This window comes from Oreochromis aureus, linkage group 12 (assembly GCF_013358895.1).
Source record: "Oreochromis aureus strain Israel breed Guangdong linkage group 12, ZZ_aureus, whole genome shotgun sequence".
NCBI classification, from domain to species: domain Eukaryota; kingdom Metazoa; phylum Chordata; class Actinopteri; order Cichliformes; family Cichlidae; genus Oreochromis; species Oreochromis aureus.
In genome coordinates, this window is record NC_052953.1 from 17404612 (window position 1) to 17429782 (window position 25171).

At 39.4% G+C, this 25171-nt stretch overlaps 1 protein-coding gene across 2 annotated transcripts in view; it reads left to right on the forward strand.

Annotated features, from left to right (window-relative positions):
- Positions 1-25171, forward strand: part of ntrk2a (neurotrophic tyrosine kinase, receptor, type 2a) — a 108299-nt gene that overhangs the window by 2934 nt on the left and 80194 nt on the right. For both annotated transcript variants that reach the window (XM_039621068.1, XM_031760329.2), the window contains exons 2-13: positions 575-649; positions 2029-2100; positions 2538-2606; positions 3552-3700; positions 14179-14312; positions 15313-15445; positions 15692-15763; positions 15955-16182; positions 18204-18230; positions 19652-19663; positions 20527-20564; positions 20904-21003. In XM_039621068.1, coding sequence (XP_039477002.1) covers positions 575-649; positions 2029-2100; positions 2538-2606; positions 3552-3700; positions 14179-14312; positions 15313-15445; positions 15692-15763; positions 15955-16182; positions 18204-18230; positions 19652-19663; positions 20527-20564; positions 20904-21003 — 1109 coding nt within the window. The remainder of the gene's footprint in view (positions 1-574; positions 650-2028; positions 2101-2537; positions 2607-3551; positions 3701-14178; positions 14313-15312; positions 15446-15691; positions 15764-15954; positions 16183-18203; positions 18231-19651; positions 19664-20526; positions 20565-20903; positions 21004-25171) is intronic.

Sequence of the window (25171 nt, forward strand, 5' to 3'; positions counted from 1 at the left end):
GAATTGCTCCTTCATTTCTACAGCCTTCAACAAATCAATCAATAGAGATGGTTTTTCTCACTCACTGCTTGTCTACCCCCTTGGAAAAAAACACATTATTTACTGACCTTGTGATTTAGCAAGGGAGTATGTGCAATAAGTGTGGAGGTTTGTGCAGGACAAAGGGCGGTGCTGTGACTGTTACAGCGTGTTCCCTTGATGGGAAAGACTGTCCAGAGCTTTTGTTTAGCTCTAAATGTTCTCAGAAATCCGATCCCGAAGCTGTGATATTCAAAGATCGCATATACTGCTTTCCAGAACACATTCACACAGTTAAATTCATTCACCCAAGGGAGTTGCCCACAATCATCTCCTGCTGGCTCTAGAATCAAGTGCCATGCACAAGTGCTGCCCAGGAAAAGAGGCCCCCCATCTCCTACGTACCACCTGCACACTTTCCTTTTATTTTTTCCTTTTTATTTTGATGCCTTCTTATGGACTCTTTATGGTCCCTCTGACTTTTTGAAATGCTTCTGTTTATGCTTCCACCTGTTAACAAATGAGCCGTCTCACCAACGCTTACATCTCTTGACAGTTACATCGCAAACCAGAGCAGCTTCTCCTCCATCAGCGACAAAGACCTGCACTACTACAAGAATCTCAGGAACCTGTGAGTCTTTAATGGCTTACTTACATTACTGGGACTCAGAACACAAGATCAGAGCCACTGTCAGTCAGCAAACTAGCTAAATATAATAACACACAATATGTCACTGTATATATATATATCTTCTTTGTGCCCTTTGAGTTCTGTCTGCATTATTTTAAAGTGTTCTTGTCCAATGTTGGACCCAAACAAAAGGCAGCATTTTAAGACAGCTAAACATTTGCACAGCATTTCTCTGCATATTCACTTATATCACCTCTTTTTATTAGTCTTATTCATTTATTTCAGCCTTGCTGTGTTTATCACTGCATCACACAGTGTTTTGTCCAGTTTGCTGCACTTCTTCATCTTAATTTGCCTCTTTAAAAGAAAAAAGAAAAAAACTACAACCACAAGCAACCACTTTCTTGTACCCTGAAGATAAAATCTGTTAGGAAAACGCTACCTAATTTCTCAACCAGTATCCCATTTACCAAGCAAATCAGCACAACGCATATATCCACAGTGAGTGTGCTGTATGGTTTTAATTGTGGCCGGACTCATGGGAAAACAGCTATAAATGCAGGAAGTCTTAAATGCTGTGTTTAAGCTACTATCTGAAACAAATGTCCCGTGTGTCTAAGACATGCTTCACAAACACTTACACTCTGTGCTGTGTTAATGTAATAGTGTGTGATCTGACTAGTCATACAACAATATTTATGACTCACACTTTTAATGGCTAAATGCTCAGTCCACGTGATGCCACACCATCAGCTGGAGGAGATAACATCGCACCAAACGGCAATATTGTCTTACAGCCTCACCTTAGCTGATAAAGGGCAAAGACTTTATGCATCCCGTTATAGCAGCGTTGTGTAATGCCTGTTATGTTTTAATATTAATTTTTTATGTACATAAAAGCATTTCTATTGGGGTACCATTTACACTATGCCCAGCGGATCCAGTGTATTAGCTTCGATTAGCTCTGATGGATGCAGTTTTTATTGGCGTTGTTTATATAAATGTCATTTTAACAGAAAGAGAGACTGATATATCATTTTAATATGAAAAACAACCTTTGTTTGTCTCTGTCAGTTTGCATCACAGACATCCCTATATTGGACAGCCAATAACAGTGAGCATGTCCTCTTTAAAAGCCCTAAATGTTCATCATTAGATTAGTTCTTTGGACCTAAATTGTTCTACTTTCTAAAAAAAAAGTGTTGTGTTAATATATATACCCTAGTTATGGTTTGTAGGTCATATAAGACAATAAGGAGAGCAGAATATGGGTTACCAGGTTCTTATTGCTGGTACATATCCTCATCTTGGCTGGCTTGTGATGTGAGACATATGTTCATGAAGATACTGATGGTGCTCTTGCTTTTGTTTTGTGCCAGAACGGTGACCAACAGCAGGCTAACATATGTATCAAAGCTGGCCTTTCAGAACAACTTTAAACTGCAGTACTTGTGAGTAAAAAGTCATGCTGTTTATTCTTTCCCTTCGACTGAAAATGTGTACCTTTGCAACGCAATGTGAACAAGTCACACTGTGAAGAGAAAATTAATGAGTAAGTAAGAAGAAAAGCCAGTGAAGGCAGTGAGATTGATGAAAAACGAAGTCCGCTACAGGTTAACAAGATTTATAATTGATAGTCAAACCGTGATGCAGAGTCAATATAATTAAAGTTTAGTTTGATACTTATTATATTTAATTAATGTGACACTTAAGGTTAATTGTGACAGTCTGTGACAATGTGTGGGGAAAACTTTAAATGAGAAAAATAATACAGGCTTATTAGTTTAGATAGAAACAGACATGTGCTGTTAGTCGTAACAACAAACTACTACTTTGCTTTGGTGCTAAAAACACAGTCTTCTTCCCTAATGTTTGGTTTAATTTCCAGGAATCTGAAAGATAACAACCTGTCATCCCTGTCCTGGAGGATATTCAAACACCTCAACATCTCTTATCTGTGAGTTCAGAGGAACCTTTGCTATCAGTCTTTCTATCCGTGTGTGTGTGTGTGTGTGTGTGTGTGTGTGTGTGTGTGGTTTACCTCCCAGTTACCATCGAGTCTTTAGATAAACACAAATATATACAGTAGCATCTGTAATAGCATATTCTGTTTTTAATCTCGAATATCGGTTTATAGTTCCATTTAGTCTTAAATTTTCCTGGAGCAAGAAAACTTTTAAATTTAGATGTAGCAAAGTTCTCGATTAAAGAGGAGCTGACTTTTTAGATGCATTCAGAGTCCACTCAGAACCTAATTTGAAACAGAGATTCAGAAATAGTGACATAGTTGCTGCGGGATAGTGATTCAACTACAAAACCACATAAGCACTCTGCAAACTTAGGTTTATATTGGAACGCAACCAGTTGGTTGCATAAGACAAAGACCCTACAATAATTGAGTTCCCTGTTGCAAAGAAACACGTTGCAGAGCAGTCAGATTGATTGTAACTTGCTGTCAGTCTGTCTGTATTTATAAATTACATGGAAGTTATTTTCAACCCTTTGGCAATCTGTCTGAGAGTGATTGCAGTGAGTCTGAGTCAGACTGTGATTGTTTGGAGACAGGTTGGCCCCCACCAGACAACCTGTCCAATCCCTTTGCAATCACAAGTGTTCACCCAGGAGGTTGAGGTTGCATTTTTTCTGTTTTTATTTTTTCCCTGATTTTAAAGCTAAATAACAGCACAGAGAGCATGCAGAGATGTTAGTGGGATAAACCTTGTAACGTGAGAAAAAAAAGGAAAAAACAAATCCCAGAAACACTTAACACTGGTGGTGTCAAACAGTTACAATTCCTCTCTTTCTTAAATCTTCCGAAATGTCTGTTACTCTTTCGTGCTTTGCTACGCTCTGCTTCTCACAGATCTTCAATGTGTGTGGTAATGTGTGTGTGTGCTTCTAGGATCCTGTCTGGAAACCCTCTCCACTGCTCCTGTGAGAACATGTGGATCAAACTGTGGTTAGGAGAGGAAGCAGACATTCAGGAGCTACGCTGCATTGAGGATGGAGGAGCACGCAAACTGCTGTCCAGACTGACATTACCTAACTGTGGTAAGGGCGTGCACACACAAACACACACACACACACACACACACACACACACACACACACACACACACACACACACACACACACACACACACACACACACACACACATAGGGTAAGGACCTGGAAAAAACATTCACAAGCTGTAGCAGAGTGTAAAGTGTTGAAGCACCTGGAGGGAAAAAAAATCAATCCTAATAGTTTCCTGTGCAAATATTTTTCCAAGCGCTTGCTTAGATTTTTTCGTGTTCTTATGTATTTTTCATATGTCTGACACATCTGTTTTTATGTGCACAGTTTGTATAAATGTGTATGTACACGTGTGCGGTATGAAACTTGATATTTGAAGACAAATGTGCTAAGTGTTTTGCCAATTCTCAGGAGGTGTGGGGGTTGAATGAATAGAGACACTGAAGTTTGCTGTTAACACCTAAGAGGATAACTGTACAAAGAGTACAATTCATGCACTGACTACAGCCTCTGCAGTAATCAGTAATATATACCTACTGGTATGTGAGTGGGTGCTGCATGGACAGCATTTCACTTACACGGAGCGTCGGTTAGCCTGTATATTGTAATTTCCCAAGACACTGTGAAGTACAGAAAGCTACAATGTCTTATGCATGAGCAAGCAAACAAATGACCAAATAAAAGCACGCACGCACACTTAGAGCCTCACTTTCACAGGGCTTAAACATGTTGTTTGCTCTCTGTTGTGTGTCACCAAAATGCCATCAGCGCTGCACAGACTGATTTATCTTTGTCCAGTTGGGATTTTTCCACATGCGATGCATAGATTAGCTGCTAGATGGAGTAAAGTGAAATGACCGACACACAGGTTATGCATGTGTGTGCCGTTTGTGAGTGTGTGAGGGTTGTCTTGTCCTATAATACTAGGCGGGGTAGGCTTAGCCTTTCTGGACAGGTGTCCAGTCATCCAATCAAAAGTTACGAGTGTTCATCTTCTTGTTTGCTCTATTTCACTCCTCTGGTTAACCCAGCATGTTTAATGTGATGATAGGTTTTAAAAAATGGCTGCAAGTTCTGTTAAACCTCTCAGAGATTTTCTCTCATCAGAAGGCCAATGGGAGAGAGCCCACCACTGTGTTCATGTATTCAAATTTTAATTTGGGGAGGTCCAGGTCCTTCAGCCTGCAAGTCCAAGTATTCTTGGGCAAAATACCAACCCCCAAATTGGTCCTGATGTATCCACCGTATGGTGAGTGCATCACTACCAATTAGATGTGCGTTAGATGGGTTCAGTATTCTTGTGTAGTTCTATAGAAGTACATGCTTGTATATTGTATCAATTAATGATCCCACGTGCATCATGAGCCTGTTGCTGGGTCACCACAGTTCCTTTTTGATAGATACATACCACTGCATGCTGGGAACATTGCGCGATATGCACTGACCCAGTCGTCTAGCCACAATTTGGCCCTTGTTAAACTTGCTCAAATCCAGGCGCCACAAGGAAGAGATAATCAGTGTTATTCGCTTCACCTGTCAGTGGTCATAACGTTATGCCTGATCGGTGTATCTTTGTAGTAAAAAGGTCTACAAGTACTAGTCCATTTACCAATTAGATGTGTGTTATTTCCAGTATTCTTGTGTACTTCTGTGTAGGTGCATGCTTGTATCGTGTATCACTGAATGCTCTGTCATTACATTGAATGTGCTAGATTAACCAAAGGGGAGAGAGAGAGAGAGAGAGAGAGCATCATGATGTATCGTACAGCACATGCTTGTATGCTTGTAGTAAAAAGGTCCATTTACCAATTAGATGTGTGCAATGTTTAATATTCTCGTGTACTTCTGGGGAAGCATTGTATTGAACGAGCAGGTGAACAACATGAAAACAAGGCTTTTATATTTATTATTGTATTTATATGCACATGTGTAACCTGGGGGAGGAGATGTTTAATGAACCTATTACATTATGTCTCAGTGAACCTTCCCTATTGATTATTTTCTCTTTTGCGTTTACTACAGACACTGTGAGGGTATTGATTGTAGAAGTATTCGTCCTAAGTATTTTCACACACACGTACTCACAAAACAATCTGGCCTGCTTTTATTCTGGAGGTTTGCAGAGCGCCTGACAATGTGTGCGTGTGTGTATTTGTGTATTAGCTGTGCTGCTATTTTAGAGAATAAACACACAGATCTTGATCGTTGCCTGTAGAAACCATCATATGTCTGCAACGTATGTCAGTCGTACGTAGAGCTTACTTAGAGATTTTGTGTTGTGTTCCTTCCCAGTTCTTTTCCTCGCCACATGCAGAAAACAAAGAAACGTTAGTTTAGTCAGGATTTAGTGTATTACGCTTATCGTTATCAGAGATCATACAAAACCTGCCAAATTTGTGCATCGTCTTGCCGAAGTTGCCTGTCTATTCCTTCTTGCTGCTCACCTTAAAGCAGCATGTTGTTGCAGGAGATTATAGGACTATATGATGCTTTGTGTAATTCAGCACATAGATGACATCATTGACTGTGAAAGTTGCTGACTGTATGTATTGCAGTAAAATGAAGTGTTATAAAGACCATCTGCACTGTGTCCCATAGCACCGGTGACCTGCTGTCACGCAGCAGATTTCATTTCCTTTTCCACTGAATCATCATGTTTTGTTCTCTAGGAATAAAAAGAAAAAAACAACTTTTTTAGATTTATGGAAAGCTGCAATAATATAAGCAAACCCCACAAAGATGATCACATTTTAAAAGCAAGAAAAGACGCTTTCCACAGATTTCATCAAGAAACGTTTCTTTGACCTGCCAAGAAACACAGTTAATATTATAATAAAGAATTATGTGTCTTTACAGTCCTCCACATACAATTACTTACCACACAAGTGTAATGTCAATTTAAGTACACTTCCAGGACAGGCTTCTACAAACCACAAGGCTTTTATGCTTGTGCTTATGGGAGTGTTTATGAAGCATGAATGCATAAATGTCAGCAGTTATTTGACACTTTATTCTTCCCTTCTTTATATCATTTGTATGAATTTTTCATGAATCATTCTATTTTGGACACTCTTCTGTTCATAAGACGGGTCAAATTACAGCTTGACCTGTCTCAGAGTCTGACCTGCTCTCATTCTCTGGATTTGTTGATTTTTTTCCATCGTGCGCATCTGGCTCAAACTGGCATTTAGAGCTTGAGTTTGACCAGAGTAAGCAAATAAAACTTGTTTTCGCCTTTCGGATGGCGAGTGCACCCCAGTTTGTTTTAGTAACATGGCATTATAAAGGAATTTTCATGTCAGACTTAAATTAATAAGAAAAAAACATCAGTCAAATCCGATTTATGAGCCTAATCGTGTTTTGGGGTTTTGTTTTATCATCTTTGTTGTTCACAGAGGAATCAATCTGGTGAAAAATAGCTCTGGGCAATCCAGACGCTCAGGGCACGAACAATAAGTTAGCCTGCAGGAAGCTAACAATGTCATTGATAACTCCTATTGATCTGTCCCCTCTACCTCCCCTCCATTAGCAGAGGATATTTTTGGCATTAGCACAGTTACAGCAGGGCCTCTGGAGAGGTGGGCGGGGGACCCCCTGGCAGAGTGACATATGAGTAGGAGGACATGGTGGGGCAGGGGTGCCAAATAATGCCCCAGGGCTAACAGTGATACACCAAAAAAGACCTTTCAGTCTGGCCAAACTGCTGGCCTCGCTCTCCACGCTCATAGTTCTTCCTCTTTATTTGGCATTTTCCAGCTGCCTGTCTGCTTTATGTAAAACCTTTCTGTCTGTGGGCCCAAATATTTCTGAGCGACATTATGAAGAAGGCACAAAGAGGAAATGCCCATCGATGCCCTCGGGCCGACACTGATCTCACAGGCGAGCCTCATATGATTCTCCGTCTGTGTTTCCCCATGGACTGTTTATGGTTGGAGCTCCGCCCCGAAAGGATTACAAACACAGAGCCTGTTCAATGTGCAAAATAAAAACATCAGCTGTGTCACTCAGCAAAAATGTTGGCAACGGCAGGTGTTTAACACTCCCGCTGTTTCTTAATAACAGGGTAATTAAAACAAAACAAAAGAGCCATATTTAACTCTTTATAAAGTCTTTCATTTTGTGTCCTTCCCTCAGTTCCTTCTCCCTTTAATGCCACGCTTGAAGAAGGGCAAGTTTAAGCTTTTTCCACCATCGCTCTTATAACACCTTTAACTTCTGCTAAATGAATCAAATTCCATTAAAGTGAATAACTGAAACCAGCTGTCCTGAGCAAAGGGTGCTTTTTCCCGGCGCTGTAGAAATTATAGCAGATGTATTACCAGATTCCCGCTGGGCACATCACAGCACAGGTGCACTCTGCCTTCATCTGTGTCTCTCTCACTTAGTCATTCCAGTCAAACACGCAAAATGATAGACAGTCAGTCGTTGCCCTTAATCATCTATTTTTTTGATTGCTGTTCAAAGAATTTTTGCCTCTGTCCCCGTCATTTCCTTTCTGACTTAATTGGCTTCACCATCCAATCTGTGCATAGGCTTTTGAATAGTTGTATAGCAGATAAAACTAAAATTCAGCAGCACAGACAAACCCAAAACAGACCAGATGGCTTCTGTAAGAGTTTGTGGACAGGAAATGCTAATTACATATGTGAACTTTCTTACATGTTAAATAGTAAGGAATAAAGCAAGACACAAAAGATTTAGTAAGTAAATTACGTCAGTAAAGCAGTTGGGAGGCAAAACACAAAAACACATGACAGATGAGGCAGATTGTTGTATTTGTAGCTTGTAACGTTGTTTTATGAGGTAGCTGAAGTTAAAGTAACAGAGCTGTGAAGTTCAGCTTTATTCAGTTAAATTGTATTTATCTTTATAATGTAAGATAAAGACTCTACAATAATACAGAGAAAACCACAACAATCAACAACCACTTGTGAGCAAACTTGGCACTTGGCAACAGTGGCAAGGAAAAACTCCCTTTTAACAGGAAGAAACCTTCAGCAGAACCAAGCTCAGGGTAGCCATCTGCCACAACCACTTGGGGTGAAGGGGAAAAAAGAAAACAGAGGGAAACAAGAACCACTCAGTGCATTGTGGGAAGCCCTCTGCTGTCTAGGCTTATTGTATCATAACTTAGAGAGGGCTCAGGGTCACCTGATTCAGCCCTAACTAAATACTCAAATTTTAAGCCTAATTTTAAAAGTAGAGATCGTGTCTGTCTCACAAATCCAAACTGGAAGCTGGTTCCACAGAAGACGGGCCTGGAAGCTGAAGAGTCTGCCTCCCATTCTACTTTTAAATAGGAACCACAAGTAAACCTGCAGTCTGAGAGCAAAGAGTTCTAATGGGGTGATTTGGTACTATGAGGCCTTTAAGATAAGATGGGGCCTGATTATTCAAGACCTTGTATGTGAGGAGAAGCATTTTAAGTTTGATTCTGGATTTAACAGGAAGGCAATGAAGAGATACAAATATAGGAGAAATCTGCTCTCTCTTTCTAGTCCCTGTCAGTACTCTTGCTGCAGCATTTTGGATTAACTGAAGGCTTTTCAGGGAGTTTTTAGGACATCCTGATAATAATGAATTACAGTAGTCCAGCCAAGAAGTAATAAAGCATGAATTACATTTTCAGCATTACTCTGAGACAGGATATTTCTAATTTTAGAGATATTGAGCATGTGCAAGAAAGCAGTCCTACATATATGTCCTGGTCTAAAACGACTGCAAGAGTCCTCACAGAGTTACTGGAGGCCAAGGTAATGCCATCCAGAGTAAGCATCTGCTTAGACATCGTGTTTCTAACATTTTTAAGGGTCAAGCACTATAACTGCAGCTTTATCTTAATTAAGAAGCAGGAACATAGAGGTCATCCAGGCCTTAATGTCTTAAGACATGGGTCTCCTGCTTTCCTTTTAAGGACATGCTGCTGTCATTTTTAAGTTTTCATAACTGAAGGATTCAAAAGAGATTAAGAAGGACAGTTTGTGTGAAACAGGACAGGCGGTCAAAACAATTCAATAAACAGTCTTTACTAGAAATGGAAGAAAGTAAGTTCTAAGATTTTGAAACGGGCCAGAAGGATGTCTTTTTACATAGCTTAACCCTTTTAATGTGGAAAGGAATTACAGCCATTTACATTTCAGTGATTGTGTCTCGTTCCCATACAGAAGACTGTTTAGAGAGATTCTTTCTCAAAGCTAAGATGACTTTTCAAAGCTATTTAACCCAAACCGCAACGTAGCCTTAATTTAATTGCCATAATAATATTTCCCTAACAATAGTGACTGCTTTGTATTTTAATGCACGGCATGTCTGGTGTGAAAAAATGCATATTAAATCTTTAAACCTTTCAGAAAGGCAGTAGGACCCCTAAAAGTCTGAACCTAATCAAACAGTGCTCAAAATGGGAACAACTTTAAACACTGAAAACTGTGACATATAGAACATAAATCTGATTCTCCTGGTTTAAAGTTGTGTTTTCATTCTCAGTTAGATATTTTATTCTTTACACTACTGCAATTTTCTTCCTTCCTGGCAGAGAGACCTTTTACCATCACAGAGGAAGCAGACCATGTTTGCAGGTGGTACGTGTCTAAGTAGCATCCACATGAAATACAGGACCCGTGGTTTCCCAGCAGAACATCGCCAAGAGCATAGCACTGCCTCTGTTGGCTTGAGTTCTTTCGATAGCGTATCCTGCTGTCATCTCTCCTCCAGGAAGATGATGTGCACACAACCCGATGTCCATGTGAAAATAAAAGAAAATGTGATTTGTCGACTCAGATGCTCGGATGCCCGATGTAGATGTATTCAGTAGTGGATATATGGGTCAGCCTGTCTACTCTCAGCGTTCTGCAGCAAGCTGTGATGCACTGTGTTCTGACGCCTTTATATCAAAGGCAGCATTAAGGTTTTTAGCCACACACCACACACAGGCCAAGCATAATGACCTTGTGACCATGTCTTTGCTGCCAGTTCACCAGTCGTCCTTCCTTGGACCTACTGGCCCAAGAATACTGAGGAACTCGGTACAATTTAAATGTGGCCTCCTTAAAATAAAATAAAAAGTGCAGAGGGATTCAAAACTTTCGAATGATCTGACGCTGGAGTTAAGTGTCAGCCTGATTGACTGTAATCTCAGACAAGAGATCAGCAATCATTAACACATCATCCTCCTCCCTTTGTCTCTGCATCATTTTGTGAATCCTTCACAGTGCATTGACAGCTTCAGTGCATGAACAGCAGAACATTCACAGGCAAACTTATGGACAGACTTTGTGTTGCATGCCTCTCCAGTGCTTTCCTCACCTCTCTCTGCTATACATTTTGTCAGAAAACTCTCTTTCTGCCTCTGCATCGCCTCAAAAAACACATCATTATGATGGCGCAGAAGGAAGGTTACATAATAAATGCAAACATTTCTCTAAACATCAATACAAACGTGGCTATTGTGGCCTGAAGCAAAAGCTAGCAACAATGACACTGAATAATGCTGTCGCTGATGCCGTACTTGTAATTCATCACCTATTCATAGAACATAATCCTGGAAAATGAATGCAATATGGATTCAAGGTGTCAAGGAGTGTCAAGGGCTAGTATATGCATGGGTAATGTCATGCATCCAGGGATCATTTGTGAAGTTTTCCCCACTTCTCTACCTGAGAGGTTGTCATTTACAGACACTGAAATATAGTCTTTAAGCAAAGTTTACCAGAGCAATATCAAAGTTTCTACTTAAATTGATCATTCTTGCTTATTCCAGTGCACCCTAGTAGTCAAATGATGATGCACAGTATCAGATGCACTGAGCTTTGCCTCTTAACTTTTACGAGATTCAGTTTGAATTAGAGGTAAACCGATGCATTTTCTTTTTATCTGACCCGTCTGACGTGGGCTTTGTGACCCTTGGCTTAAAAGTCAGATGTGCAATCCGGTTATTCAATTCAGAGTCATGAAGGGGTTGGAGACAGTTCCAGCTGTCACAGGGTAAGATCCAGGTTACACCCTGGACAGATGTAATCTGTTGCAGGGTTAACACAGAGAGACAGACAGCCATTCACACTCACACCTACAGTCAATCTAGAATCACTAATTAACCTAATCACATGCATATCTCCATACAGAGCCCCAAGATTAGAAAAAAATGTTTGTTGTGGAATCTTTAGACATAATTAATATTCAGTAATTTCCAAAAATCCAATCTTGAATGGTACAACCACGTTATTTCCAGGGTTTTATGTGTCAATATAAGATTAATATAAAACAAGGACACGTCGCGACATAGGCGCTACCACTTGGATGCATGTCGGAGACGGAATAACTCCGACAGACTGAGTGGATGAATGAATAATGAGCTGCTTTCCAAATAAAACACCTCTACACAAGTGTGAAGGCTAGAGCAGTGTGGAAAAGACAAAAGAAAAAAAATATTCAGCTGACCTTTCAGTACAAATCTAAACCCTGTTGTTACAGTGAGCGTGTGAACTTCAAGTACAGACAAGTGAGAAATTAAAAGCAGCACCTGAATATGGAACATGGAAAACCATCGCAGTTCCAGATGCTTCTGTGGAGAGGTCAGGGGGTTTTGTGAGTCCAAGATGATGTGAATCAAATGCCGTGGACACCAGCATCAGTTTTGAGCCCAGCTAAGCATCCGTGGGATATCATGTTTCAGCACTGCACTGCATTTATTTGAAAAATATCATCAAATCACAAATTGAGGCAATATAAGTACAGTAATCTATTTATATTTCTACTCATAATAGAAGAATACTTGAAATTCTGCAATGCATGACAGGAAATAACCTTAAAAATAAGAAGAAAACAAGCTGTTCGAACATATCACTGAGATTTTTGTGCTCTTTAACCTTCATTCTTCCTTAGCTCTTATTGCATGTCGTCTTTATTTGTTTAAACGTATGTTTTGGAAAGCATTAGCTTAAACGGTGACTCTAAATTGGCCATGGTTTGAGTGTGAGTGTGAATGGTTTTCTGTCTTTGTGTGACAGACTGTCACAATGTAAACGTCTACATCTCTCACACGTAAACAGACCAACCTCAATGACCACTGCAAAGTTCAGCCATGCCTCCACAAAAGATATGGCTCAACACTAGTAACAGAAACATAGCTGGGATTTTTTAGTCAAAAGACTGAATGAAAATCCACTTAGCTAGTGTCTGACTCCTTTGCATGAATATAAATATCGTGCATCCCTTGCAGACACCCGACTGCCAGAATTTCCTCACAAGTGGCTGCAGGTGAACTATAGCACGGGCTCAGCGCTGATACACGACACTGTTCCGCATAATTGCTGGTGTTGTCACAATTGCAGGGCGATCTACCGTCCATAATTACAATAAAACCCTTTTCAATCCCACTTGTTGATTCTGAAAACATCTAAGCAGCTAAAGATTCAGGATCATACACTGGCATGGATGATTTAACTACCATAATTGAACATGAGGTCGTAACGATCCTGCTGCACTTACATCAAAATCACGGTGGTTTGCAGAGGTTTTATGCTAATTTGTTGGCTTCAGTGGGACAAGTGTGTATGTATCTGTGTGTGTGTGTGTAATGTGCAGCCTGCAGATGGCTGTAGTGGCAGTAGAAAGCTGATTTACTGAGAGCCTGTTAAGATATGTCGTTCTGATATAGTAGCTGGGCTGCCACCAGTGAAATGACTGGTTTTTACGGCGTCTCACAGTGATTGAGTGGGTTGCCGTAATGATAAGTGGGTTGCCCTGGTGATAAGCATTCTGCCGACGGACAGAAGAGGTTGGAAACGGGTGGGGAGAGGATGGGGTTTGATAAGAAATCTGTCCAGTTTTTATCTGCAGTAGCTGTCGACACTCTTCTCTTCTCTTCTCTTCTCTTCTCTTCTCTTCTCTTCTCTTCTCTTCTCTTCTCTCCAGTGATGTTATTGGACAGGGGACAAAAGTGGCAAGACTCTGATTGAGTCTGATTGGTCATGCTCAGGTCACATCCTGGTCAGCTATGTAGACACACACACACACACACACACACACACACACACACACACACACACACACACACACACACACATATGCACACACACACAGTCACCAGTGTCTTTGCTTTGACAGGGGCTTTAGACTGTGTCCAATCAATTTAGTAGTTGGGCTGCTGAAGACATGCACTAGTAATCAGTGTAACCATCACTGTGTTTGAACTCTGTCTCTTTGTCTGACTGTTTGATTGGGGTGAGTGTGCTTAAATGAAAGCGAGAGAAAGAGAGCGGGAGATTGAATTCGAGCTCTTTCTTTGTGTGTCTCTGTGGTTGTGTGTGTGTGTTTGCCTGCTCTTCTCTTGTTGTCGAGGTTCTTACGTGATTTGTATTTCAACTGAGAAGAAAAAAACGGTGGCCTTAAACAGGCCTTCAATCCTAAGTTTGCTTCCTTTCCTACCACTTCCTGTCCTGTCCTCTCGCCATCTCTAAACTTTACGTTCTCCTCACTCTTCGCTCCTCCTTTCTGCCCCCTTCCTGTATGCAGAGGTTCCCACGGCAACGTTAACCCCATCCAATTTGACCAAAATGGAGGGAGAGAATATGGAGCTGTTGTGTACGACCTCTGGTGTCCCATCTCCTGAGCTGATCTGGGATATGATACCTGTCGCCAACTATGTGGTTAGGACACACACACACACACACACACACACACACACACACACACACACACACACACACACACACTTAACAGATTCCCTTCCCTTTACATTTTAGGTTTATAGTTTTACTGTTATTTTACAGTGTACCAGCACTGCTGTCCTACTGTTACAGAAATTATGATATTGTGCTCTATGAGCTTTACATTTCAGCATTTCAGTATTCAGACCATTTGTTGCTATGATACTGTTATTTTAATGTTCCTATTCTGATTTCCAATAAATGGCTTATTACCATTAAATATAACTGCATTTTGGTTGCTTGTATGTGTTGAAGACTTCGTCTCTTGCAATCCCCCAAAGTCAGGGAACAGGTTCCACGAAAATCTAAAGACAGACACTAGCCACATGGCTGCCCAATACTAGCTACCTCCCAAGTCTACAGCAATCAAAGCCTTACATGTAAAAGATTGTAGTAGCTTGCCGTTAGAATTTCTTCCCCCAAAGACAAAAGCATGAGCACTGATTGATCCACTGCTGAATTTGTAAGCTTGCTCACTTACAAAGAATTGAATCGTCTCTAATCTTTCTGTTAGTTTCATTTTAATGGAGAGAGACAGAATATCAAAACAAAACAAATTACTAAAAAAGTTTGACATTGATTTGCATGTCTATGAGGGAAATAAGTATTTGATTTCCCCACAACCCAAGAAGAATCTGGCTACCACAGACTGGCTGTGTCATCATAAAAACAATTAGCAATTTATAATGTATTACTGGTAACACATATTTTTCCCTCTTGTTTAAAGTGCTATGAACGACATAACCCAGCGTTTCTAGTGTTTTATGCACATATCATGAACATTTAACAGCTTGAGTGTTATCGAGGTCCACTCTGATTTAAAAGTTGATTTTTACTTAATGTGGCTCTTGGACCTCTTAATATCACGATCAGACGTTGAAGACATTGTCTTCTACTAAGCAATCGCTTTTGTTTGTGCGGCTGCTCTTTTCTCACGCAGACATCGACATCAGGCCAGACTTCCAAGATGCAACTGTTTAACCTGTCTTCCACGGACCACGACAGCAAAATCAGCTGCACAGCTGAAAACATTGTAGGACACAAAGAGTCCTCCGTGGTGCTGAATATACTATGTAAGTTTATCCTCTGGCAAACTGCCCCAATTTAGTGAAGATTAATGTGTCAAAGCATCCCTCGATGCAGAGTAGTCTTTAAATCAGAGAATTAAAAGCTTGAGAAGACAACGCTTCTTCTCATCTTTTAATCTGTGTTCTTGCACGCTTCGCTAGTTTTTACCTTTGCCTTATCTTAGTTCTGTGTCTTCTGTTTGAATTTCACACTGTTGCTCTTAAACTCTCTTTTCTCTCCGCTGCAATCAGTTCCTCCCAAAATCACAAAGCTGAGTGACGCAATTCCAGATCATCATTGGTGTATTCCCTTCAGCGTGACAGGTACGAGAGATGTCCACATGATCGTATTTAGTCATACTCTGATGTTTGATTTCTGTGATTTCACAAGGTCCCAACACAAAAGACTAAGTCACACCAGTAACTGCGTAAATAGGGTAATGACATCTTTTTAAATAATGAAAACTAGTGAACGTTACTGCTTCTTTTGTATTGTTTTCACTGCCTCTCTTTAGGAAACCCTAAGCCAACTTTCAAGTGGTCACAGAATGGTAAGCCAGTGAAGGAGGGGCCGTACATCTTCACCAGGATCCACGACTACGCTGAGAGAGAGTACCATGGCTGCTTGCAGTTGGACAGCCCTACACACATCAACAATGGGCGTTACAAACTAGAGGTTGCAAACCCCTATGGCACAGACGAAAAAGAAGTTGATGCTCACTTCATGCACATGCCTTCCGATGGTAAGATACAACATTATTGGATGTTTTATTTTCTGTTTCTACACCACTATCATCACGGTCTGATCTAGTTATTTAAAAATTATCAGCAAGTTCATTTTTACTATTTTTTTCAAGAACATATGATATACCACTTCTTTTTCCCCTTTTTAACAAAATTAGTAATTGAGGAAAAATATTCTTCATATTTAATAATCATGAGAACTAGACTATGCAATTTCTGGAGAAACAGTAGAGTGATTAGTGCTACTGCTGGACTCGCTATGTTGTTAAGAAGTTGAAGTTAAGTAGACTGCCCCAAAATACTTTTGATAGTTGAAACTCTGGCACCTGAAACCATTCTGATAAGTTCATGTCTAGCTAAGTTTTATTTGAAATATGTTATTTATTTATGAGCATCCTGTTAATTTTGTAATTTTACTTTGAAAATCTCACATTATTAAAGCATCTTGACAATGTCCAGTACACAGTTGGAGGCTCTGATTTCGATGAATTCTGATGAATTCTTTTGAAAATCAGACAGCTTTGGTCAAGCGAATAGCTTTCTGTATTTAATTAATGGCTTTTATGTTGAAAGATCTACATGTTTTAAAGCTTACTGGTCTTCCATTAACAAGCTGCTTACAGCAACATAGTCCCTGTTGTTAGCTGCTGGTGGGGTTTTTGGACTATTTTGTGTTTTTCATGTGTGCACTTGAGAAAGAGGCAGACAGGAGAAGCTTTGACTCTGAGTAACACCGTAACATATGTAAAGCCATGACTCCCGTATCTGTATGGGTACCGATACAAACAGTCAGGAACACTGACAGACAGATAAATAAATTGTATGTAAATTTATTGAGTGACCCCAAAAGTTATATATATATATATTTCTTTTTGTTTTACTTGTGTAGACTCAGAAAAAGAGGTATTTTCAGCTTTTCTCAAAAAGTCCTTCATCAAAATATAATGGATCTGTATTGGCCAGATAGATGACACTGCTCTCATTAAGATGCCTCCAGGTCAAAGAGTGCAGATCAACTGGCATTGAGAAAAACATTGTTTGAAAAAAGATAAATTTTCCTCCTTTCTAGTCATGCAGTGATGCCTGTAAATTGAAAACCACAAGCCTAGCAACAGGTTAGAGTTAAAAATTTCAGAAGAATATTTTTCCTTTCCCTGTTTGACAGTTAATTATTGTACTCTACTACCACACATTCCATCCACTGAAATTAATGTTTTTTGTGCATTAATTGTAATAGTTTGGAAGAACATCAACAAGAAGAGTGGATAAATGAGCTGCTTATTTTGGTCTTTGAATTATAATTCTCTGACAAATGGTGCAGGACTAGTTGGGTGCAAAACTTTTTTGTCCCTTTGCACCATAAATGGGATTTTTTCCTTTACGACAATCCCACCAAATACTGCATTTTGGCATTTTTCAATACTGTATTCGAAGCAACATCCAAACTTTTCTAGTCTGTTTAGCCCGTACTGAATATTTTTAATTTGATCATTTTATAGCCCTTTAATCTCAAGGCAAAACCTAAGAAATCGCCCCTTTTACACTTATTTTTGCCGTTACAGATACTTTTTAGTTCTTGTCTATCTTTGTACAATTACAATCAAATATTTCTGTTTAGTATATAGGAAATGCATTTAATTATTACCACAAATAGACTCTTTCGTATACTTCTCAGTCACCATCCTGATTCATCATGACTCTGTTTCACACTTTAAATATTGCTGCAGACTGTGTATATTTTGCCATCTGGGTTATGCTCATCGATTTATAATGAGGGGTAGTTGCTGGCATGAAATCAGATAAAGGAATGGCAAACTGGCAGTGCTCTGTTTTAAATCTGCCTTTATTGATAGCAAAGGTGGAGCTGCTGAAAGAAAAAAAAATCTAGCTGATGCTTTTATGTTATACTAGACTATATATGTACAGGTGTAGCTACATACAGTGAAATAGTTTGTGTTGATGCACAAAGTTGGCTTTGTGAAACGAATGTCATCAATGTAAATGTTCTTTTTTTTTGCAGCAACAGATCCGGAGCCTTACTATTATGGTGAGTACGTTTTGTTTTTTTTAAGTGCAAAATTATTAAAAGAGGCACATCTAGTTTCAGTTTACAGGCACTGTTTTTAGATCAGTGTTTTGTTTTTATGTTTAACATCAGCATCGTGCAGGGATTAAAGTGGGATTTGGCAGATGGGGGTATTCAAGCTTCAAGTGTAGCAGGGCAGTGAGGGAACAACTATATTCTACAATATGTTGGCCCACATTATGGGCCAGTATATTGTAGAATATAGTTGTTCCACTTGCCACTATGGCTGCTTTCCAACCCCCAGCCAGTAGAAAACTGCAATTTGGCAACTGTTACTAATGAACACGAAAAGCTTAAATAAGCTTAAATTAAAATCAGTGACATTGTCTACTTAGCAGCCATATTGGAAACCCGAGCGCATAGATTACTGTTATTTTGAAGCATTATCTAAATTATCTGTCATTTCAAACATCAACAGGACATAAAAACTTACAGGCACGTACAAAATATTTAGTAAAATCTCATACAGATCAGTTCAAAGTTTGCATGCAGTTATAATTCGACCACTATCTCTCTAAATATCTTTTCAATTTTAATTCAGAATTGAAGGGCATATCTCTCTTTTATAATGTTTCTGGAGATACCGAGGACCCACCGAGCAGTGAGCCAGGACACCACAGTCCAAGTCCAGACCAAGCTGTAAACTGAACTAGAACATTACGTTTAAGCTTGAAATTTCTACCTTTATTAGAGCATTTTTCTCTCAAGTCTTCCCTCTGTTCTCCATCTCAAGGAGCAAAATGATCATGCATTAGCATTTTTTTCTTCCCTGGGAAACACAGTCACTCTGCCCTCAGCTAGCAGACAAATTATGTGTCAAACTGCAAAGAAACTGTTTTTGTGTCATACATATTGAGCTGTTGAAATGCTGAATTTTCAAGTACTCTCCACTTCAAAAAAGTTACTCCGATTATGCTCACCCCACTTCTGTAGCACTAGCTAGATGAAGCATCTCAAACACAGCTTTACATCTGAACTGTGGTGACTTAACTGTCTCTGCAGCCCATAAAAACGGAAATCACTTAAAAAAATATTGTGTATTAAACTGCCAACCTGATTTAATTACTCATTAGCTGAAAGTGCCAGAAAGTTCAGGCTCACTTTAACAACTGGTGTCGTCAACAAACACAAATTACATTTCAGCAATCTTACTCTCACAAACTCTTTTGTTTTTCTTAAGATGTTGGGGGGTTACGTATGCGTACTTCCCTGCAGCTAGAACATGTGCATGTTTAGTACGTGCTGTTTGCATGTCGTGTTTGTGTAATGACTATATTTTTGAAACGAGCTCAGAAAACAGAGTGCTTGTCTTACAGCTGAAATATGTTTGAGAACTAATGTGTGTCTGTCTGTCTTTCTCCAATACGCCCTCCAACCAACAGATCAAACCACAGGTACAGCCATATCTTTTACTTGCTCACTCTTATCCACAAGTAACAAAGACAATGAATTATTTAGTTTTGTTTTCTATTTTTGCACATCTGACACCAGATTTGAGAGACAGAAAAAAAACAAAAAAAAAAGCATCCATCAGTTTGTGATATACGCTCAGGTAGCTTGCTAATTAGGCTAACTTTACGTCCACAAGTTGTTGAGTTTGTATAAAGTCAGTAATTAAGTAAAACGCCACATGCTTTGGTTACTTGGACAAGCAATTTGAGCTTAATTGCTTGTAATGTTAAAGTAATTTTCTCTATTTCAACAAAAAAAAAGGCTTTGAGGAAGAGGTCAGATCAATATGACCGGTGTAAACCGCCTTGGATAATGAGGCTGTGAAGTTCTCTTAATCTAACCTCATGAAAATCTGACCTCTTGTTGGAGCAGCTTCCACATGGTGGGATACTTCTGTATAATGATGCTCTTGGTGTGCTTTTTGAAAGGCATAGATGAGTTTACATACCTGAGGTCAACCATCAAACCTCCAGTGGCTGGAGAATAATGTCAGGGATGATTCGTGACAGAAGGATAGCAGAAAGAGTGAATGAGAAGTTTCACAAGATGTTAGTGAGACCTGCTGTGATGTACGGTTTGGAGACTCTGGCTCCAAAAGAAGAAAATGTAATATTTTAGCTTATTTTGTTAGAAACAGATAAACAATTTTATGCTTCAGATGAATAGTAAATCTTATTGTATCAGTTGAAAACATATCTTTGTTTGACAGTGAGTAAAAAACACTCCTTTACTTGTCCTTAAATCAAATCTTGAGTTTCTCTTCCTCTCTGATTTCTCTCTCTCTCTCTCTCTCTTGCATCAATAGACACCCCTCCTCTGAATCCACGCGAGGACAGAGTCGCTGTAAGTCACTTCTCACTATTTTCCTACAGCTCTACGGTTTTGCTGTTTGCCACTGCAAGTTATTTATGGTTTGTGCCTGTTTCTCTTTCATTTATTTGTGTTTCCTGTCTAGAAACACCTGAGCTGGCTCTATTTTTATGTAATGCGTAATTGAATGAACCCAACACATTGAAGATAAAGCAGTCCTTAAGAAAATCTGCCTTTCTTGAGCAGTGATATAAACACAGCCTGTGGCCTATACCTTTTGTTGTGGTGGGTTTGGCATTTGGCTTTGTGTAGCTGTCAGTGTGTTTGCTCACCTCTCCGGGAGATTTATAACCCCGATTTCTCATTGTACAGGTGTACGTGGTGGTGGGCATCGCTGCTGTAGCCTTCACTGGTTTCCTTCTAATGTTGGTTATTCTCAAGTTTGGAGGAAACTCCAAGTTTGGCATCAAAGGTAAGACTTCTTGCTCTTATCTTGAGTTGTGGTGTCTGAGCTCTGTGGGAGAACGAACCGGTGATTTTAGTTTGACGTGGACGGCTTCATGGATACATGAAAACATTAAAGCCTGTTATTAATTAGAGGGAGAGAGAACTATGTTATGTGGTCAAAGATATTTCACAGTATGAATTAACCAAAGAACAACAACAGTATATGTAGTTTTTCTTTGGTTTACATGTATATATATCTATATATATATATACATGATAGGATAGGTAAGGAACACCAAGCCTTCATACTAAAAGTAGGCCAAAATGCTGGACTGGATAATTTGAAGTTTAGATGTAGATTAGGTGCAGTGCTGTTACCCCACAGTAAGAAGGTCGAGGGTTTAAATCCACCTGCCGGCTGGAACCGGCTGAGTAAGACTCCAGATTCCTTGTAACCTTGTCATATGTGGATGTATCGAACATTAATATGCCAACATCAAAAGCATACGGGCCAATCAGTGTTCGTCACTGACCACCAAAGCCTTGATTTGTGGTTCCACTTTTGAGGAGGCAAAATACACAGACATACAAAGAATACAGAGCCGAAATCTGAGTCAAAGGCAGGATGATGGCAAATTAAAGCAATCAGAACCTGAAAATCTTTGATCATCATGATCCTAATTTAATATGCAGGCCCTCATGTATCCACGAATTCACCCGGTTCGGATGGAAGCAGCTGCTGTTGTGATTACGTTTCTCTGGGTCTCAGTTCTGCTGGTGCATAACACGCATGTGGACTAAAACGAACTGTAGTCTTTGTCATGTTGATGTGAAATTGCTTTGGTACTGTAGCCACTGTTGAAGCCTCCACACACACATGCTTGCACACACGCCATCTATCTTTTATGCCACATAGTTTTCCTCTTTAGTATGTTTGAAACAACTGCTTCTGCATTGGCTACAAGTGTCACTAATCTGTTTCCCTCATCTGGTATTTACTATTCTGACTTACTACAGCAGATTTGTCTTTTCTCATTTTTATGCTTCGCTCAGATTTTGTCCTCCTTGTACACTAACAATAATCACTGAACCACGTCCCTTCCATTTTGCACATCGTACATGCAAAAATGGTCATGCGTCATTTTAATGCTCACATATTCCGTGTGTAGCTATAGAACTATAGGCGAACACATTAATTTTTAATTTTGAAATGATACCTTTCAGTCTTACATTCAGTTTGGTTGAGAAAAGAAATACGCAAAATTTACATTCAGGGCAGACAGTCCATGAACTCCTCGTCTTGAGGAAGTCGTTTTTTGCTTTTTAAAGATACGTTTGTTTTTAGGAATAAAACATTTCTTGGCACTGCTTGAGCCATCACCGTGTGATGCAGCGTAGGTCCATATTTTACATTCAAATTAGCGAACCAAAAAGTGAATGCAAATGTAGTCGCAGAGTTACTCGATGTGCGTTGCCAAGTGTGTGCGCCTTTATGTGTGTGACTCTCAGTTACACTGTAGAAGTGCAGTATTTTGACAGTGATTGATTTATGGGCCCCCGGAGGAGGAAGGATGTGGGACAGAAGGAGCAAAAGGATACACATTGTGTTTGTGTGTGTGTGTGATTTCTTAGATGTCTTAGTATCATATATACAGTATATATTTGTGTGCGTGTATTTCTTGAACATCTAAGCATTTTTCCATCCTGTGCAGGAGGTTAGGTCACATTACAGTTTTGCCCTCTGATTGCTTCCCTTGACTCTTCATCTTCCTTCCTTTCCCCCCTTCCACCTTCCTCTTTCTGTTCACATTCCACACACATGTAGAAATACAGATGCATGTGCCCTGCAGCAAGTTTACGCTGCAGTAAGTTTATGGAGGGAGAAATTTGGAGACGCCTGCATAAGTATGAACAACAGATCTAGACAGGGGTTCAACAGCTGCGAGTAATCCACAGCAGCACTGAGCCCACTGAAGTTAATCTCAACAAGAGAAACACAACTGCTGATGGCAGCTCCTCACCGGTCCTAATCTAAAACAAAAACTATTTTGTCATTGCAAAATAACTAAATCACCCCCACATGAACATAGTCATTGCTGATGATGACGGCGAACTTGTGATCAGAAACTGTGAAGAGTGCGTGTCAGGCCTTGTACCATATTGAGCAGGTGTGCAGTGAAAAATCGTCACTCGCCTCACTGAGCTGAGGATGATTTGCTGACCGCCTCTTTTTGATAGCTGAGTAAAAAGCTGTAGCTGGTTTACATTATTTATGCCGACTGCATTATTCTGCTCCTCTCTCATCAATAACACATGACAACGTTTGGTACAGGTTTCCTTGCATGATCTCCTCGCTGCTTCTTGACACTAGAAGGATGATTTTATTCAGTGTGTATAGTTGTTTGTTTTCTCGTGTTGGCACAAAGGAGTAGGTAATATTTAATGTAAAGTTTGCAGTAGGTTCACATGTGTGCATGCATCAGCAGCGGTGACATGTTGCAGTGTTTACTGTTGTAATCTGATCAAGCCCGTCTTCATGTTGGGGATAATTTATTATCCAATCGTAATCTAATAATTGGAGCTTTGCTTGTTTTAGCTTTGGAGACACTCATGTGGAGCCTGCTGCTGTATGAAAGCTATATGTAATAATCTGAAAGCATCAAATTTAGCTTTGTCCTCATAATGTTTTATTAAAAAACAGGCTGCATTTTAGGCTTTATGATTTTTATTGGTAACTGCTGATGCTGACATATGGAAAAAATGCAGACTACGTCCTTCCAGCCTAATGATTAGAGTTGGCACATTACCAGAATTTGAAACTTGAAAGTGATAGGCTGGAAAATACTTGATATGTGTTAGGACTTTCATTATTATATGAGAAAAAGTTGACAAAAGTAAAGATCATATCTTATAATACAAACAACATAACAGTCATAAAGCTGTATTTGTGAATGCATGTGTGTGTGAGTGTATAAGTGCTTAACAAACATATTAATTACCTGTACAAACAAGAAAAGGAACTATTTTAGAAATCTGTCTAAAGCTTGTTTAAAACTAAAAAAATATATTTTTTTTTAATTTTGGAAGCAAATAACAAACTGCAATTCACATTTTTTAATCAAAATTTGAAATTAATCACACATAACATTCAGTCACTAAAACAAATTTTTCTGTTCAAGAATGCAAGTAAATAACTGTAATTTATGTAATGTAATTTTAGCATCTTAATAAAAAATAATTTGCTTTACTATTTTTGAAAACTCATGGATAACCACAATAATTATATTTTAGCATTAAAAACATAATTTCGATTAAACAGATTTATTTTTTGCAAACTGGTGGATTAACCGTTACAGAAACATTTTTTAAAATGACTTTGGTAAGTGACAAAAGTTTCAAAAGACAATATTTAAGGTAGTGCTGAGGTAGTGCTCTGTTTACTTGGCACTAGTGGTGTGCGGATCCTCCGATACCAGTTATTTATGTTCTAGAATCGATTTTCATAGTAAAATATTGATATTTTAGTAATTCGGGGTAAATTTGTAGTTTATTTAGTTTCGATTACCAGGAACACAGTGGAAAGAAACTATACATTATGATCGTCTAAATTGGAAGGAACTACTTCCTCTTCCGCCTTTCATAGTCATATGCGAAATACGGCTGTATAAATGTGTGGCAGTCCTCTTGGCATGCACGCTCACAATAATGGCTGAGCGTAAATGGAGTCATGTGTGGACATATTTTACCTCCACAAACAGCCAAGACGCGGTTTGCGATACATGTGGCAAGACAGTGAGGTGTTGTGGCAACACCACTAACCTCGTCAAACACCTCAGAGTAAATCATATAACAGAAATATGACGAGCTTATGTTGAGGCGAACTAAAGAGGAGGAGAGGAGAGGGACAGGGCTAGGGCGAGACAGACGTCTCTCACGGAGTCCATGCTGGGTACATCCGGTCTTTAAGTGATGATGTGATGAATCCTGCTTCCGGGCCCTTCCGGACCCTGTGTTTAGTAAGGCTGTTGTGTTTTTAACATGTTTTAAAGCTTGTATCTTATTCTATTTAATCCCCAAAAACCCCTAAAAACAGTCAGTAATCACTGTCAGCCTCTTTTGGTTTTTATTACCGCTATTCATTTTAAAGCTTAGTTTTTAAAACCTTAGTTTGGTCTGTTTACAGCATCCTGCCA